At 37.1% G+C, this 17,761-nt stretch overlaps 1 protein-coding gene across 2 annotated transcripts in view; it reads left to right on the top strand.

Annotated features, from left to right (window-relative positions):
* LOC123874447 (protein groucho-like) overlaps nt 1-17,761 on the top strand; it is a 105,190-nt gene that overhangs the window by 13,766 nt on the left and 73,663 nt on the right. For both annotated transcript variants that reach the window (XM_045919794.1, XM_045919793.1), the window contains exons 3-4: nt 306-369; nt 3,529-3,573. In XM_045919794.1, the coding sequence (XP_045775750.1) occupies nt 306-369; nt 3,529-3,573 (109 nt within the window). The remainder of the gene's footprint in view (nt 1-305; nt 370-3,528; nt 3,574-17,761) is intronic.

Here is a 17,761-nt window from a genome sequence, read left to right as displayed (position 1 = left end):
TAGAGGAAAGAATCCTGTGATAAGATCCGACAAAGACAGTAGGTATAATTCATTTTTCAATCAAAAAAATTCTAAAGCTGTCATATCGTTATTTAAATTTCCATCTACAATGGAAAAATTCCTGAAGCCAACATTAAAAATTCCCAACTCCAATCGAACAGTTTTTTAACTTTTTAACCTTTAAAACCAAGCTTTTTAAAACCATTCTGTAGACATCTATCTATAGATAATAGATAATAAAGTGTGACCTATCTGAAAAATGTGTTATGTCAAAATAGTTATCAATCGTTTGTCTGTTGTTTCAGTTTAAAATTAGAATGCGAGAAACTGGCTAGTGAAAAAATTGAAATACAAAGGCATTATGTTATGGTGAGTTCTTTTACATCTTTTATCGTACACGCAAAAACATTGTCGATCATAATCTGTGAGCAAAAAGTACCGTGTCATACAAAAATTGGACTTAATTTGACGCTCTATCGATTGTGAGTTGTGATGAACCACTTGATCTTAGTTATCATGGACTAAGTATCCAGGATGCTAATTCGAAATGTGACAGTATTGATTCTACATTCCCTACACATTCCTAGACAAGTAAGTACCTAATACAGTTATATCTATTTAAAACATTGTATCTACTATTTACATCTAAGTACGTAAAAAAATAGTATCATTCTTCGTTTTTATTTTATTACGTTTATTAATCTTCTTTCTGGAAAAAGTACCTACCTACCCCATGGGATAAACTGAGGTTGAAATAAATTACATACTTAGTTAGATACATAATATTATATCCAATTTGGTAGCACTTGTCTCATGAATTAGATTAACAAGCTTTATTCTTTAGCTACAAAACTCTAAGTAAGTAGTTATCATTACTGACACAAATCAAAATTACCAGCCTGTAAGTAGATATAACATAATTTTTAATGAAATACCCGAGCCTTACATTACAGAATAGTGTTGTAGTGTAATAAAAGATGCTTGTTTCGAGCGGTTGATAGATGATTATCGTTTAATGTGTTCGTACAATCAATAAAGCGTATCTTTTGTCCGACGCCCGCATATCAACAATCGCCCATTGAACAGGCGGACCATTTGCCCCCAGTTATTTACAGATAATCGTTGACGTGAATGTACGATCGAGCAACACGCCTACGAGTAGACATAGCTGTCTGAGTCTTGAGTTTAATTTATGGTGTTGGTAAACGTAAGCGTCACTCGAGATGGTTTATCGACTCACGCACATATTATTACATCGAATTTATTTGTTGTAGCCTAGATATTTAAATCAAGTAAGAAATGTGGTGATTTAACAAAACGACTACAACGAATTTGACTGATTTATTATAGAATTCTAAGGACGCTTTCGTTTCACATAAGATCGATTGTGATCTGGCAACACGTCCTATCTCAAATTTGTGATGATTTCCCTTTATGCTATTCCGACAGTATTCTAGTTTGGAACAAAAATGAAAAAAAAAACAAGTACAAGTAGGTACTAGCGAGGCATCACCTACGCTGGCAGGCGTTACAATCATCACAATAATAAAGGCGAATGAAACTAGATTTTTCCTTTATCCTGTACAAATGTAAAATTGAGATAGTAGGTACCTGTCGTTTGCCAGTTCACTGTCGATACAAATATACTTGCCTGGATCAAATAGTTTTAGACCCAGTGGTCCAGAACTAAGGTCTTGGGCTAAGGGACACGTTGCGCATGCATAACATCTCCCATAAGGGCAGGGACTGCTTTAATTAGTGAAATATGCCTATACAGTATACATATTATGTTTGTTCGCGTGATAAGTGTAGCGGCTGTTTTGATCAATTACACACCTTGTAGGTATCATTACGCAAACATAAATTGTTGGGATAAGAGTATGTAGTTACATGTAATGATTTACTATGTGAGTGTTACTGATTACGACATAATTGTTGTACTTAGTAAATGAAATCGATATAATGTAGGTAAATTCTATCTTATCATTATTTAATCAAGATCAAGATTACGTGGTTCAAGTCTAGTCAATATTTCTCATTTATTCTGTTTAGATAAGACACTATGAAGAAAAGCAATTAGTACTTAGATACCTATTTAACCCCAGACCCAAAAAGAGGGGTGTTATAAGTTTGACGTGTGTATCTGTGTATCTGTGTATCTGTATGTCTGTGTGTCTGTGTATCTGTGTATCTGTGTATCTGTGTATCTGTCTGTGGCATCGTAGCGCCTAAACGAATGAACCGATTTTAATTTACTTTTTTTTGTTTGAAAGGTGGCTTGATCGAGAGTGTTCTTAGCTATAATCCAAAAAAATTGGTGCAGCCGTTTAAGAGTTATCAGCTCTTTTCTAGTTTTCTTGTAGAAAAGAAGCTTACATAACCGTTAGGTTCATAATATTATGTCAATTGACAAAATATGTCAAGCTGTCAAGATGGACGTTGCCTTGATACATAATTATTTATTTGAAAATGATGTTTTGGAAAACTCAGATACTTTGTCGGGGGTGTTGTAAATTTTTAATTTACACTTGTTTAAATTCCATTGGGTCGATTCCTGTTTATGTCGTAACAGATTTTCGCATTTTTATTTATTCATAATATTTGAGCAACAGCCAACAGTAAATCTGTAAGCAATAATAATATGATATTGCATTTTTAATAAAATACAACTTGGACTAAAATATAACTGTCATTGATCGTTATTGTATAAACAACCCAATTGCCATGAAAAATGTCGCACGCATAATAAAAAACATTTGACGATAACACGGGAAAATATGCCAGCGTCGTTATTAACCAATTCCGCGTGATGACGTACAAAAAATAAAATAAAGTGGCGACATTTTTCAGGCGACCGAATAGATATTTGGCAGTCCCTAACCCCCCGCGCTCGTTCCGGCCCGATATGAATCACGATTAAGTGTTGCCAAATCGCCTGCAATTTATTTTAATACGCTCTAGAGGAAATTTTCGCGAGCGGTTTTTATGTCGCTCACATATTGCAAAAGTGTCACAACTCAAAAAGACGACGTTTTTTCATATTTGGTCATATTTTTTGTGTTTTTAACTAAGTAGATATCTAAGGAGGATCTTTTACCGTAAAAAGTGCTGCAGGGTTGTTTGTATTGTATGGTTTATTCAAGTAAAATAAGTAGGTAACTAATTGTCTAAAATTGCGTTCTAAAGAAAAAAATTATACTTAACATGTACCTATAGTTATAATTATTAGATATTTTTTTGAGATTAAAATTAGCATCGGAAATAATTAGGTACCTACCTACTTATTTTTAAACCTTTTTTGGTTACATGTACATTTCTACATGTTTTTTGAGTTGTGCCACTTTAACAACACGTGTGCGGGTTGTCGGAAACACTTCTGGCTGCGGTCCAGAGCCATTGCGGATGTTTAGTCACTCGCCTCAAATGATTTGAGGAAGCTAATGGCTGCCAAGAGCTTTCTGTGTCGCGTTACATTGTTCCAAACTACTAATGTAATTGATCCGATTAATTTGTGTATTTATGTTTCAGTACTATGAAATGTCGTACGGCCTCAATGTGGAAATGCACAAACAGGTATGTAACTATTTGACACTTTGATTACTTACTACCATACATATTTAATATTTACCTATGTTCATACTATGTGTAAATCAAATTAACTATTAGTAGAAGCTTAACATATACTTACACGTTGTTTAGCCCATTTGCTTTGGGCCAACCGACGGCGTTTGTGGCAAAGTCGGTAACTCGGTATTATCAAGTAAAGCTTCCTCACTTTATGCCAATAGGTACTAAGCCCTGGGATTTAAAATTTAGCACCGTCAATATTCGTGTAATTTTGTCTGAATTTCTGCTGTGCCATGCCGACATCATAATATCTCCGTAACCCTTAAAGGTAGATAAAATAGGTAATAGTTAGTTACCTACTCATGATAACAATCGGTTGTATGATTATTATGATTGCTAAAAAGATGTGCAAGATAAGAAAAAATGCTCCATTTCAGTAGCTTTACGATCATTTGATCAACTTACGTCAAATCGATTGTTTGTTTGTTTACGTTACGACTTACGTCTGTATTTCTGTTTGGAAGATCGTTATACTTAGTTGATGCCGCAATAACACAACAATAACGTCCCAAGACAAAATAATACCCAATCATAAAAACATTATGCGTATTGCACAGCTCTACATTATTCTCAACTCTATGAATCGTATGTTAGGAAAGTTAACTTTATTATTGCTGTTTAAAGTGTTGATAGCGAACGTAAATGTTTCCACATTCCATTAGATATTGTAGCTTGCAGCGTTATTTAGAGCAACGGACAATAATATGATGAAGGTGAAAAATAGCGATATTTTATTAGCCGTGGAGTAAAGTGGCGCGCGGGAAAAATGAATGTTGTAAAATGGCGTGTAAAAAAAAACAAAATGTTGTTGCGCTTCGTTCGTTTGGTGGATAAACGTTGTTTGACAGCACGCCCGCAGCGCTAGGGGATAGGGAGGCGTACTGGGGGTTCTAGGGAGTAGGGCCTCCAAGTATGGTCAAGTCGCGATTTGTTTACACTTCGCATTTTTATTAATAGCCTTCGTTGTTTACGAAATGTGTTGCTTTGAAATTGGCTGTTCTCTGTTTAATATTGGCTGCGGAAAACGTCAATTGCTACGAATAATATCAGGTCAATTGTAACTTTAATTTAAAGCTTTATTGTCGTCCCTACCCAAACTGATTTTTTAATGTCAATTATTTAATTGAAAACTGGCTACTTAATACCCGGAATGCCTTACAATGCCTTAAAACCTTTTTCAATTTACGAACCACTTTCTTTTTCTAGTGCGTGTCAGAAATTTGCACGCAAGAAGGTATCAACAACAACTGTATAAAAATTTCAACTCAATTGAATGATCGATCCGCGAACGCATACTTAGGCATAGACAAACATTTAGATAATTAATTTTTAGATTACTGTTACAATAAAACTCAATATACCTGCTGACCTAAATAATATTGTAACCTACAAGTCTTGCCTGTGTGGATTAGCCAAGACTACGGACTGCATAACCACGCTAAAAAAAAAGGAGAAAAATTTGCCATCCCTTCTGAGAAGAGGTTATTGTAGGTAGGTATCTCGTAAGTTTTTTATTTGCACTAAGATTCCGTGGTCTCAACGGCGAACCGAACAAAATAATCTCTAAACTCGGTAAGCGAGCATACCTTCATAGCATTTGCTTCTTTATTGTATCATGACGAAAAGTGTAAAGATGTGATACCTTTTTTGACGTGACAACGTCTTATAATTCGATAGAGCCGGCTGCACGCACGAAAAAACTCATGCGGCGTTACCTCGCTCTGAGGCGTTCCATGTAAGGCTTCCAAGCGAGAGCGCGGAACGAGCAACAAAGAAGCACAATCGGCCTTTGTTGTCACGTTCAATTATCGTCAGTAAACCGACTTTACAGATAACCATTTTTTTTCATCATTGTATTTGTAACGCGCTAAAGAAAAATTATTGTAAGAATGTTGGAAAAAATGTGATCGTGTTTGGCTCGTTTCTTGTAAAGGTTGTTTGACAGCGCCCCCGCAGCGTAGGGGGCAAAGAGCTGGGTGGTAAGGCCTGGGGATATAGGTACATGGATGCCTGGGGACGTGAAAGTTTGGTCATTTTGTTTACGTTTCGCATTTTAATTTACAGCCTTCTTTGTTTACAGTTATCGTTTCAAAAATTGCGATCGCTATCGACGGCATCCTATCAGTTCGTAATACTGTTGCTCTACCCTCATATTTTCTTGAAAACAATTAAGCTCATTTAAAAGACAAGTAGGATATATGTAATTCAATTTTATTTGGTTGAATGTCTATTGATTTTTGGATAGTTTGATTTTATCAGTAGGTAGGTATTTATTGTACTAGGGTATTTTATTTATTGTGTACCTACTTACTGAGCAGTTATTTGACCTAGAGGTTTTCTGTTTCTATGCAGGTAATTTCTTTTCACCTAGCCACCTAGGTAGGTACCTACCCATACTAACTAAGTACCTACCTAACGGCCGAATAAAGAAGTGTGTCTGATTTGAGATTTTGTATAGAGATAACATTAATTTGGTAGGTTACTATGACTATTTATGTCAAAAATAGTTACTTACTTAACCTTTTTTCATTATAAGAGATGATACAGTATCCGGCCGTAAATGTGTGATTTTAGTTCTGCAAAGGCGCAAACTAACACCATAATATTTATGACAGTAACTTTACCCTTATTCGCAGCAATATTGGAACCCTGATTATTGGGGGAGCGTATATTGAACGGTCCCCCTAATGTGTGTGATTGAAACTCTGATAATATATCTAATACTTAGTGACGCTTAGTGACTCTGACTATGTGAGGAAGTTTAGGGTTATCAAATTGCAATTACCTACTGCAATCAACTGCCTATAAAGTGCAGTGAACAAAATCACGAGCAGTCTCTGGGTCATTAAGGTGCTAAACGACTTACAGCCTTTGACTGTACCTACAAGTATGGGTGTTAAACTCAAAAATCAAGAAAGAATGACTGTATGTACCTATTCAATCAAAAAAATGAGACCATCAACTGCGTTAAATGGTGGAAAAGAATAGGCTTAAATGGTAGACAAAAATCCAAAGAAACAATCAAAGGGCTATAAAATGAGCTATGCGAGTTTTGTGTAGATGCCCGTGTAGCTAGTAGGTATCTAACTTCGTAGGCAAAGCATTCCAATTTCCAACAAAAGACTACCCAAAGCCAAGATCTTACTCCGTTACATTACAAGCAACAACCCATAAAGATTTTAATAACGATCAAAAATTGCTTTTAGAATCTTCACAAAAGATTTGAACAACCCTAATAGCTGATACGAACTCCCAATTCACGAATATAATCTTCAATAGTGTACTCGACAACCCTAACCGCAGGGCATCAAGAGCTATGGTAACGAATAGTTATTACTTTTGTGCAGGGGCTGTTCCGAAGGGTTGAAAGCAGGGGTTCCGTAGTAATCTGTTGATTTTACGCTCAGACCCCACTGTCAGATGCCATGTACAATCCCCTATTTTTTTATTAATAATAGCTTTACCACGCGTTTTTTAAACGGAAACAAAATCAATTTATGACGGTCCAACGTCTCGTTTTTTAGTTTCTATTGGTATTGACTTGCTACAGTTCCCACGTGGATACCATACCATATACCATAACTGTGATATTCATAGGCAAAAAACCTTACATTTTAGCTAAATTGTAAATATATTCAACAGCTTACAACAATTTATTATTCAACCTATTTTAACAGCTCAACATTTTGCAAATTCAACATTTTAGGAATTCAACATTTTGAACCTGAAGGTTTCAACCCATTCTAACATAGTACGTAACAATGTCTTTAGCCTTTATTTAATTTCAATATAATTTTTTTTCAAAGTGGTTTTCCATATTTTATTTCGTCTAGTTATGGTCTGCTTACCCTAACCAACTCAATATAGGTACAGTAGGACAGGACTTAGGAGACTATTTACAGTAGCCATGTACCTTAATGTTTGTGTTACGGTGGTTAACTTTGAGTTAATTTTTAAATCCGTCTTTGTTAATAAAACAGGTAAAAAGTTTCTTCATATAAATGATTCATAGCTGGAACGTCATGGCACAAGATCTAGTGTTGATCTGCCTTTTCAATAAAAGTTCTTGTTTTTTTTTTTGGAAGTGGTTTTCCATAATAGGTACTATTTTGTCTATAGTTACGGTCTGCTTAGTGATTAGGTAGGTACCTACTCTAACTAAAAATGCTATAGGAATAAGGATTGTTTACAGTAGATGTACCATATTAATTCACCTACCTACCTTAATGTTTATGTTACGGTGGTTAACTTTAATGTTTAAATCCGTTTTTGTAAACAAAACAGATAACAAAATGATAAGTTTCTTCATAAATGATTCAAAGCTGGAACGGCATGAAACTATGTTTGTTTAGGGTCTGGCAAACTGGCAACGAGGGTGATTTAGAAGGGTCGTATTGTTTGCCGCTGCGGCGGACAGATGGCTCCGTTGGCTCAATGCTTGAATGCGCTATTTAGCGTACTGCAGCGCTTCATTGTTATGGATTATTACATTAGCACTTAACACGCTCAGTCGAGCGGCAACCAGAATATACCCCTTTTACTATGTTCAGATTTAAATTGCGCGATAGTGTTGGAATAACAAGTAATGTTTTAAAACTTTTTTGTGCTTTCACGCTTGTTTTTATCACCGACGTTGCGTGACGGCCAACCGCTCAATAAGCGAGAGATTAATGTATTGGAATTTTCAATTCGAAACATTCAAATGCGTTCTTGATCGTGCCTAGGTACGTGTAATTTTATTAAATGCCCAAGGCCGTCGCATTCGTTTCATACGCTGTTAATATAAGAAAATCGGTCAAGTGCGAGTCAGACTCGCGCACCGGCGAGGGTTCCGTAGTTCCTCGGGTATTTTCCGGCATTTTGCACGAAAACAAATTTTATTTATTTTTATGCATAATACTTTTTGATTTAGTATTATGCATAAAAATAAATAAAATTTGTTTTAGAATGTACGTAAAGCCCTTTCATAATACATAATATGACACCCCACTTGGTATAGGTAGTGGTATAGTTACTTTGAAAATTAAAACACATTTTTTTTGTGGTGTAACAACCAATTCACGGATTTCGGATTTTTTCCTTTAGATACCTACTTGTGCTACAAGACCTACATACCTGCCTTTCATAATTCTAGGTCAACGGAAAGTACCTACCCTATAGGGTTTCTTGACAGACATGACAGACTGACTGACGGACAGACAGACAGACAGACAACAAAGTGATCCTATAAGGGTTCCGTTTTTACTTTTGAGGCGCGGAACCCTAAAAAGGAATGTCAATAGGGTTTAATTCGTCGGCGGTGATTGTGGCGTGATCGCGGCGCGTCGGCCGGCGTGACCGCGTCTAACGCGCGTTTTCCGCTCTTTCTGGCGACGACTAATTGCTTAGATTTTCTTTTGTTAGTCGCGGGGCCGGACCGTAGTCAGACCGTGCCGAATCGCGCCTACTTACGTCGTGAATTGATTGTTTCGTCTTTGTGTGGCTGTATCGACTCGGAGTGTTATTGTTCTGTTCCTCTACCCATTATTCACGCTTGAACCGGCTTTACGTTGTCGATTATTATAATGATTTCCGTATACATATTTAATCGCTGGCTATATAAGGCGCTTGTATTGTATTGTATTTAAATAATACATGCTCCTTTGATACCATTGCGCTCTAATAAATAAAACAAGAGTGGCGACTGGCGGTTTCGATGAAGTTCGAGTGCATATTGCAAAATTAATATATTTCGCGCTGATAGATCGCTTTGAATGGAAGTCAATAGTTGAAGAGCAATAAATTCATAACGCTGGAGTGATTTCATGAAGTGTCACGAGTGTCGACAGCGAAACAATAGGGTTGCGAGTGCAGGCTTCTCAACGCTCGACGGGATATCGATAAAATACTATGTCGTGTTTTACGAGCGTCGACATCCCTACACTATGCGCTTCAGTGCACACATTCTCCCATCCCCCGGTACTCGTTTGTTGTGAAATATCTGTGCCGCGTCGCCTCGTGAGCAACTTGCTGTATTGGAAACAAACCATAATATACTATCTACCTACTTACTTTTCTTTGAATTTGTCAAACTGTCGTAACTATTATTCAAAAACTATAACACAACTAGTACATACGACTATAATATTACCTAGGTATAACTCGAAAATGTATCTTTGTACTAACATTCTACTCTACATACCATTACGAAAATAGTGTTTCTTTTTATTTACAGAAAAAGTCGGTACAGAGTACAGGCACCCTAATCTGAAAGAATGAAAATGAGATACTTGCTTAGTCTGCAGAATTATTTTTTTGTTTACGTGGAGATTGGAATGCAAGCCACAGCGCCACAGTCCTAATCCGCCTTATGCTCTGTAGAGGATTAAATAAGACAACATAAATCTGTAGCTTCTAAGCTTTTTCGTTGTCTTAACGAGAAAATTTCTTCTATACTTATCTACCTACCTATCAACTTAGAAACCTACCTAAATTTAAGATTGCACCATGCCTTCCTTTATAACCTACACGCCAGTGGATGATATACGATATACCACCACCAATAACACCAGTACCATCACGCCAAAAGTCTCTGCCGAACACTACTTTAACAAAATATTTCATTGAATTTTTAATTCAATATTCGGTTTTGGGCTACGTTTTGGGTCATCATTCTACACCAAATACCAAAATTTCAGGTTCATACCTACCTGATTTCGTCAATGAGCTAGAGACCCGAAACACACGGACAAACAGACAGAAAGCAGAGTGACATTAATAGGGCTCTGTTTTACCCTTTGGATATAGAACCCTAAAAAGTGATAGTCCAGTCGTATTGAACGACGTGAATTTTTAATTTGCGGGCATGCGAGCCGGGTAGAAAAAAATTAAAAGAAAAATTGTGCTCGTCGTCGGCATAATTTAATAATTTACGGGTTATTGCGATTCCACTGGTCCCCTTCACGCGGGAATTATTCATATGCGGGGCGGAGGACTGTTTACCCTTGCATTAGGGTGAGCACACACAGTTGATAAAAACATTGCACGTGCGATCCGCTTAGCTACTATTTATAATGAAACAGCCGGGGGCGCTCGGGACGTCCCTAATCCTGTTTGTTTTACAATAGATCTATAGACGAACTTGGGATTAATTTTTCATTTTAAAAGTGATTGAGAGAGTGCCTATTACTTACTACATGTTTAGGCAGAGCTATCAAAATCTACGCAACGTTTTATAGTTACACCTTTCTGGCTTTTGTGGTTAGGATTTATAAAATAGTAGGTAAGTATAGGCACTTAAAAAGCAGATTTTAATTTCATTAATACTGTAATGTTATCAGTTATCACAGATTCTTTGTTATCATCAATTAGTTATATCGTAGTGATTAGTATTGATGTAGACGTTTAAGTCCACCTCATTTTTTATTATCTGCACAGAAGAGCAGGCAGGTGCAGTGGTGACATGTATAACGATAAGATTAAGTAAATTAATCGGTATGTACTAACATATATATCTATTCATTACTTGCGAAATGCAGCTTAGCCATATGAATGGCTTAAAATATTATGTACCTGCTAAGAGTAGGTACCTACCTACTTTGGTACAGGTAGGAACTATGTTAACAATACGTCCTCAACCAGGAAAATGGTAGTCTGATTTACTCTGAACTCTAATATTAGATATATTCCAATAGATAAATTTTAGGACTTAGCTTTTTAGGGTTTTAGGCTGAAAAGGAAAACAGAGCCCTTAGAGGATCACTTCGTTTTCTGTTTGTCTGTCTGTCTGTCCATCTGTCAATTTGTCGTGTCTGTCAAGAAAATCTATTGGGTAGTTCCCGTTGACCTAAAATCATTGGCATTGGCATCATCAAATTGGGCAGGTAGGTAGGTCTTATAGCACAAGTAAAGGAATAAATCCAAAAACTGTGAATTTGTGGTAAAATCACAAAAAAAAATGTTCGTGAACAAATAATTTGTATTTTCAATTTAGTTTTTAGTGTTCATTTTCAGTCTTGCTGTTTTGTTACTCTTATATCCCTCTATATTTCTGCGCTGTTTGAGTTGATATAACATTGTATAAGATAGGTAGAAATATTTATAGATAGCTTCCCAGCTGGTAATAATTCGTTATTTGTTTTCAATATCGGAAAGATATTATTCCGTGCGCATTGTGCCGTATGGCGTTCCGTGTCTATCAAATTATAGTGAGCGTTCATATAAAGGTAGTCGTTACGGGTCCCGTATAATGGACGTACTATCGCAACATCTACAAGCGGTGCCGCGTTGCGCTGTGAATCGTCTAAATGAACGCAACAACTCACGACGAATGCTTCATCGCCCCTTTGCTTTAAAAGCGAAATTATCTCTCCATCTATTGAATGCGTCGTTGTTATTATTGAGGTGACCAGGCAAACATCATATTTGAGACATAATTTAGCTGGTTTGCTTTTCAATATTAGAATAATAATATGATACTTTGCATAACTTTTCCGTGTGCATTGTACTTGCTCTATTATGATATACCGCCTCTTTCAAAATTTTTGTGAGCGTTCATATAAAGGCACCTAGTCGTTAAGCTTCCCGTATGAATAGGCGCACTATCGTAATTCGTAACGTCTAGGTATAAGCTGAGCCTTGTTGCGCTGTGAATCGTCTGAAATCTAAATCAACGCAACAACTCACCACGAAAGCTAGCAGAAGGACACACCTTCGCATTTATAATATTAATATTACAATGGATGGAGGTATGTATCTATAATATTTACCTATCAAGTGGGTACCTACTAACATTCAAGTCAATGTCCTATAAAAAATCGTTTAATTGTTGGCAACCCTAACCCTACAGCGCGGCAGATGGCGCTTACAATAAAACCACTAAACGCGATATCGCTCGCCCGCTGCCCCTCGCTTTATTATTTGATAGGGGAGTCAAATTAAAGGATTTGCTGTAAGGCTCTAACCCCTCGCTGCAACCCTCGGCTCACCCGACAACAATCACCTCTGTATTAAGTCTAATTGTGTTTTCAAATTCGGACCCTATAATGACACCAGGGATGTGAGCCATGTGAAAAAATAGGGCGTACTAACCCACCCGTCCCTCGGGCTTTATTAAATTCATTAATACAACATGCTCCCTCTTTAATTGGTAATACTGTTACAATGGTAAAGTTTGCGGAAGAAATGTTAGATCAACAAGCGAGGAAAAATATTAATGAAAATCTGTGGAAACCATCTATGTATTTGTATGACGATAATATTATAATTGGTAACTAGGTTTTGTGTAGGAAAAATTCAAATGCTTATATGTATATCCTATATTATTAGGTACCCATTTTTATTAGCTAAATGATGGATGAAACCTGTGAGAACCAACTAACTTTAATCACTGACGTCATCATTAAAATGCTTAGGTACCTAATCCTATTAATAAGAGACAAGGTGTTTATTTATTTTTATAATTACCTAAGTAATGGATGTATATTGTAATCTCTTGAAATTGTAAGTTTCGTAATTACAAAATGAACGATTAGGGGGAAGTCCCCTAGTGGCGGACACCTAAGGTTTTTTATGAATAAAATAAAAAACATTTTTAGGAATGTATATTTATTAATGACTTACAGTAGGTAACAAAGATACAAATCAAATAAAATTTTAAAAAAGCAACCTATGCTCAAAACAAAATTAATACCATTAATTAAACTTTGGTAACAAAAAATATAATTTTAAAATGTGGCACCTAGTGCCGGACGGGTGTTTGTGCCATACCCCTAGCACCGGACATTTCACAAAAGTCTGCATCGATCGCATATGTAGCCATCTCCACACTCTGGAATGTCTGCACATCCTTCATGTGCCCACCCAAGACACGATGAACATTGGATCCAGTCTTCGACATAATCTTCTTTAAAACCTTATCAATAGCTGTTTGCAAGCTCTGTGGCTCCCACGATCCTTTCTTTTTCTTGTCTTCCATTTCGTTTCTCTTCTTTTGTCTATACCTTAAAAGAAAATTAAATAAGTAAATTAAATAACGTAAATTGTTACAAGAAATTTAAAAAAAATCATTGTCCGGTGCTAGGGGACGACTTAGTGTCCGGTACTAAGGGACAGACAATATCGTACATTATGTAGTACCTACCGAAATGGTTTCAAAAATCAAATAATATTCTATCGGTTTACGGATAGCAATCAAATGCTACTTCAATTATCGACAACCATTAAAATATAAATGCATAAATGTGCCAGAACTACTTACGTTGATTTTACGTGACGCCGCGCGTTCCCGACAAAAACAACGCAAACCCTCTCCCTCTGCGGCTATGCGCGTCACTATCGAGCTGCGGCGCGTGATCCTGTAGCTATGTACCCCCCGCGCCCCTTTCACTAGTAGTTCGAATCGAACAGCTTTATACTTGCTTGGATAGTACGACTGTCCGGCGGTAGGTGCCGTCCGGCGTTACGGGACTTCCCCCTATTTACCGTTAATCGCCTTAATAAAGATTAGGTACACGCTCGATTTATACTTACTAATTAACTATTACTAGCTAGGTTGGCTAGGAGTAGCTATTATAGATCTAAGTGTTCCTAATCCGTTACCAAACGTTAAAAAAAGAAAAACTGTGGAATAATTTCGGTTTCTGTCTGTCTGTCATACCTACCTATCCGTTTTTTACCGAATATACCAAAAATAGTTTTATTTGTTGTGTGTTATACCTAATCTACATGTAAGTATATTATTGTGTTATAATTGGGTATTAGTAGATTTTAATTGGTATACCTACCTACCAAGTAGTAAAATTTGTTTTGCAACATTTTACTGTATGAGCCCAAATATAAAAAAAACTGCAAATACAAAAGTAGGTAGGTAGGTACAATACGAACATTTTTGGTCAAAACTATTGATATCTCTATAATAATTTTATCCTTTGAGACACACCATGTATAATTGCCAGGATAGTATTATCCGGGGAGCATACGGAGTTACGGACGTTATTCTAGTATTTATTCCCGCTTATTTACCGCCCCTAGCCGGCAGCGACGGCGCGAAACTAATTACACCGAATAAGGCTTCCACTCCAAGCCCCGGCCGCCTTAATTGCACTGATTGAGACACGGATATTGATTTCGAAACAGTTTGCCTCGACGCCAGTAGGATTAATACGAGTTTGTAAATCTTGTCAATAATAGATTTCGAGTGTCATACCAATATTATACTCGTAACGTCAGTGTGAAATGGACTAACCTCGCTACTTCAAACGCGAAGTTCAAGTTCGCCACTTTATCAAGAATCAGCGCCTCTAGTGCAAACTTTGTAATAGACATCTCTAGTAATTACTGACTTTTAAGCAATGACTTTTAGGAGTTATGTTTGTTTTAAGTAATTAAATCTCACTTGCTTTAGCAGGGAAGGAAAACATAGTGAGGAAACCTATATTATGCCTGAGACTTGAGAGTTCTCTATAATGTAGGTCAAAGGTGTATGAAGTCTGCTAATCCGCATTTGACCAGCGTGGCCAAACCCTTTAAACCCTGACAGGAGGCCCGTACTCTGTAGTGCGCCGGCGATGAGTTGCTCATGATGATGATGATGTAAAAACTGTAATATTTCGATGCTCGAAATCTATCAACGCAGTCGAGTTGTACGAACTCGTACTAATATTACAAGTTCCTTCGCCGCGGCCTGTGGTCGGGCGTGAAACGGCACTCATGAATAATGGACGCCTTGTTCGCTCCTTGACTCTTCATTTAAAACAGACGATTTCTATTCCACTCGTAAACCACACGCCCGTGACTCACTCATTTACCATTCAGCGTGATACTTCGTAAAAATGCAGCCCGAGCTGTGTAAGAATTTTAAGATCGTAGGCATCTATAGCTTTGCATGCTTAAACAGAATTTACAGGCCACGCAGACACATCGAATTTTGATGAACGGATCGGATTCGTTTGAATGGCGTACCTACTTACGACTGAAATTCTACCCCTAAATAGGCCTGCCTGCTGATTCATAGTACTTAGTATCTAACACTGAAAGATAGCCACCGAGCTCGCTTTACTACCATAAAAGCATTTTTATATTACTCAATTAAGAAGCCATTTAGAACCATCAATGTCAAAGGAGCTCGATGGCTTTCAATCAGTGTTAGACACTGAACTAGCAAATCACCCCGCTTGTCTTTTTTTGTTTGTTTTAGTCTTTTTTGGACACTTACCTAAAAAACGTTGCTGAGTAACTTATCGACAATTACAAGCTCATATTATAGCGTTCGACAACTTTTAAGAAAACGAAACTCAGTGGTTATGCACAAACAAAACTATTCTTTAGAACTGTCTTCGTTCGTAATTGATTTGAAGTAGGTATGCAGGTATTAATTAAAGCTTTTGACAAGTTTCGGCTATCTTCGTTGTGAACTTATAAAAATAGTTCCGTTGCCATTTTGACATTAGTTTTAAATAATACGAAATTATCAGTTTTTTAAATGACAAATGTAACTAAAATTAAACGTATGCCGTTCCGTACGCCCGAATTCGACATGTGTGCGTAGAGCCTTGCGTACGACGCGACGACGGGCTTTAATAATGCTCTTCTAGCCGTTAAGACGGTATCATTAAACAGCATTTACATACAGCGAGAATGGTGTAACAGTTGTGCGGTGATGGGCCAGGGCAGTCTTTACAAATAGTGAAACAATTCAAAGCGGGGAAAATAGAAGGGACGTACAAATAAAGAGGGTGGCAGCTATTGGCGGCTGGATCCCGCACAATCTGAGCGGTGTACTACAACACGCTTTTACACGGACGAGGGCGAAGTGTAATTACGATGAAAATAGAGTTTTAAATTCGACATAACAATGCCTTTATGCTTTTCATTGACGAGGGTGAAACTTAGTAATTATTTACTTACCTACTTAGGTGGGTATATCTATCTACAAGCTTATGCCTGCGACTTCGTCCGCGTTTGACTTGACAAATTTAAACCTCTATTTTATCCCCTTAGGGGTTTAATTTTCGAAAATAAACTTACGTACACACGTTACATAAATACGTAATTTGTACCGGCCGGAGGATTACACCCCGGCAGGGGAGACCAAACGGCCGGCGCGGCGGTCAGGGCGACAGATTGAGAAATCGGCGGACTATCCTAGCCGAGTCCAGCAACACCGTTTTTTGCATCCTAGCAGCGAGCGAACTGCCACGGAACCTAATTCGCCTGAGATGGTGAGCGAGGCTGACTGGGATCAACCCAGTCGCAAATATGACGATTGTTATGGTTTCAGTGAACTCTACATGTCACAATATGTATGTCGGTAACCTCGTGAGCCAGAACAAGATACTTGTCTTATTATTATATTATTATTATCAAGTAGGTATTTTGGTAGATATGTCTTAAAGAAACAAATAAGTAGGTTAACTGTATAATTTTATTAATAAAAGGTACAAGTATCCATTTACAAAGCAATTATATTGATACAGGATATAGGTAACTATATTATTTATTTAACAGCAATTGCGTGCGAGGCATGAATTATTAATAGCCTGCCGATGTGGCTCACGATAATTATACAATTAAAAATACTGTCGATATAATAACGGTAGGTACTTGAGATAAGTTGAATTGTAAGTGCAAACGACATGTTCTGGATTGTTTAATTATAAATTCTTATGAAGCGGCTGTGTCACGTCTATTGAATAAATTAATATGATGGCTTGAAGTAGGTACTTACCTACCTACTTACAAAGCAGTTTGTCATTATGTCGTAACATGATAACGGAACAAGAATTACTAGATACTTACATTATAAATGTGCGAAAGTGTGTTTGTTTGTCGTTCAATCGCGCTGCAACGGACCATGGTTTTCTGGGATAAAATATAGCCTATTTTCGTGTCCGGAAAGCAAGGTTATTTCTGTATCTAGTATCTACCAAACGTTAAATCGGTTAAACGGATGACCTTTTACGGATGATTTTTCGGGATAAAGGTACACCTTGACTCCTACCTTAAGTCTATGCCAACTGTCAGTGTACTTTTCATCAAATTCGGTTAAACAGATTGGTTGTGAAAAGGTAACAGATAGACACTCTCCCGCATTTATGATAAGTAGGTATTATAATGTTAGGTACTTAAACGGTAACCCAGACGTTTAGTAATGAAG

This window comes from Maniola jurtina, chromosome 18 (assembly GCF_905333055.1).
Source record: "Maniola jurtina chromosome 18, ilManJurt1.1, whole genome shotgun sequence".
In the NCBI taxonomy this organism is placed as follows: domain Eukaryota; kingdom Metazoa; phylum Arthropoda; class Insecta; order Lepidoptera; family Nymphalidae; genus Maniola; species Maniola jurtina.
The sequence above is the reverse complement of the archived record's forward strand: the minus strand, read 5'-3'. Positions and strand labels throughout refer to the sequence as shown.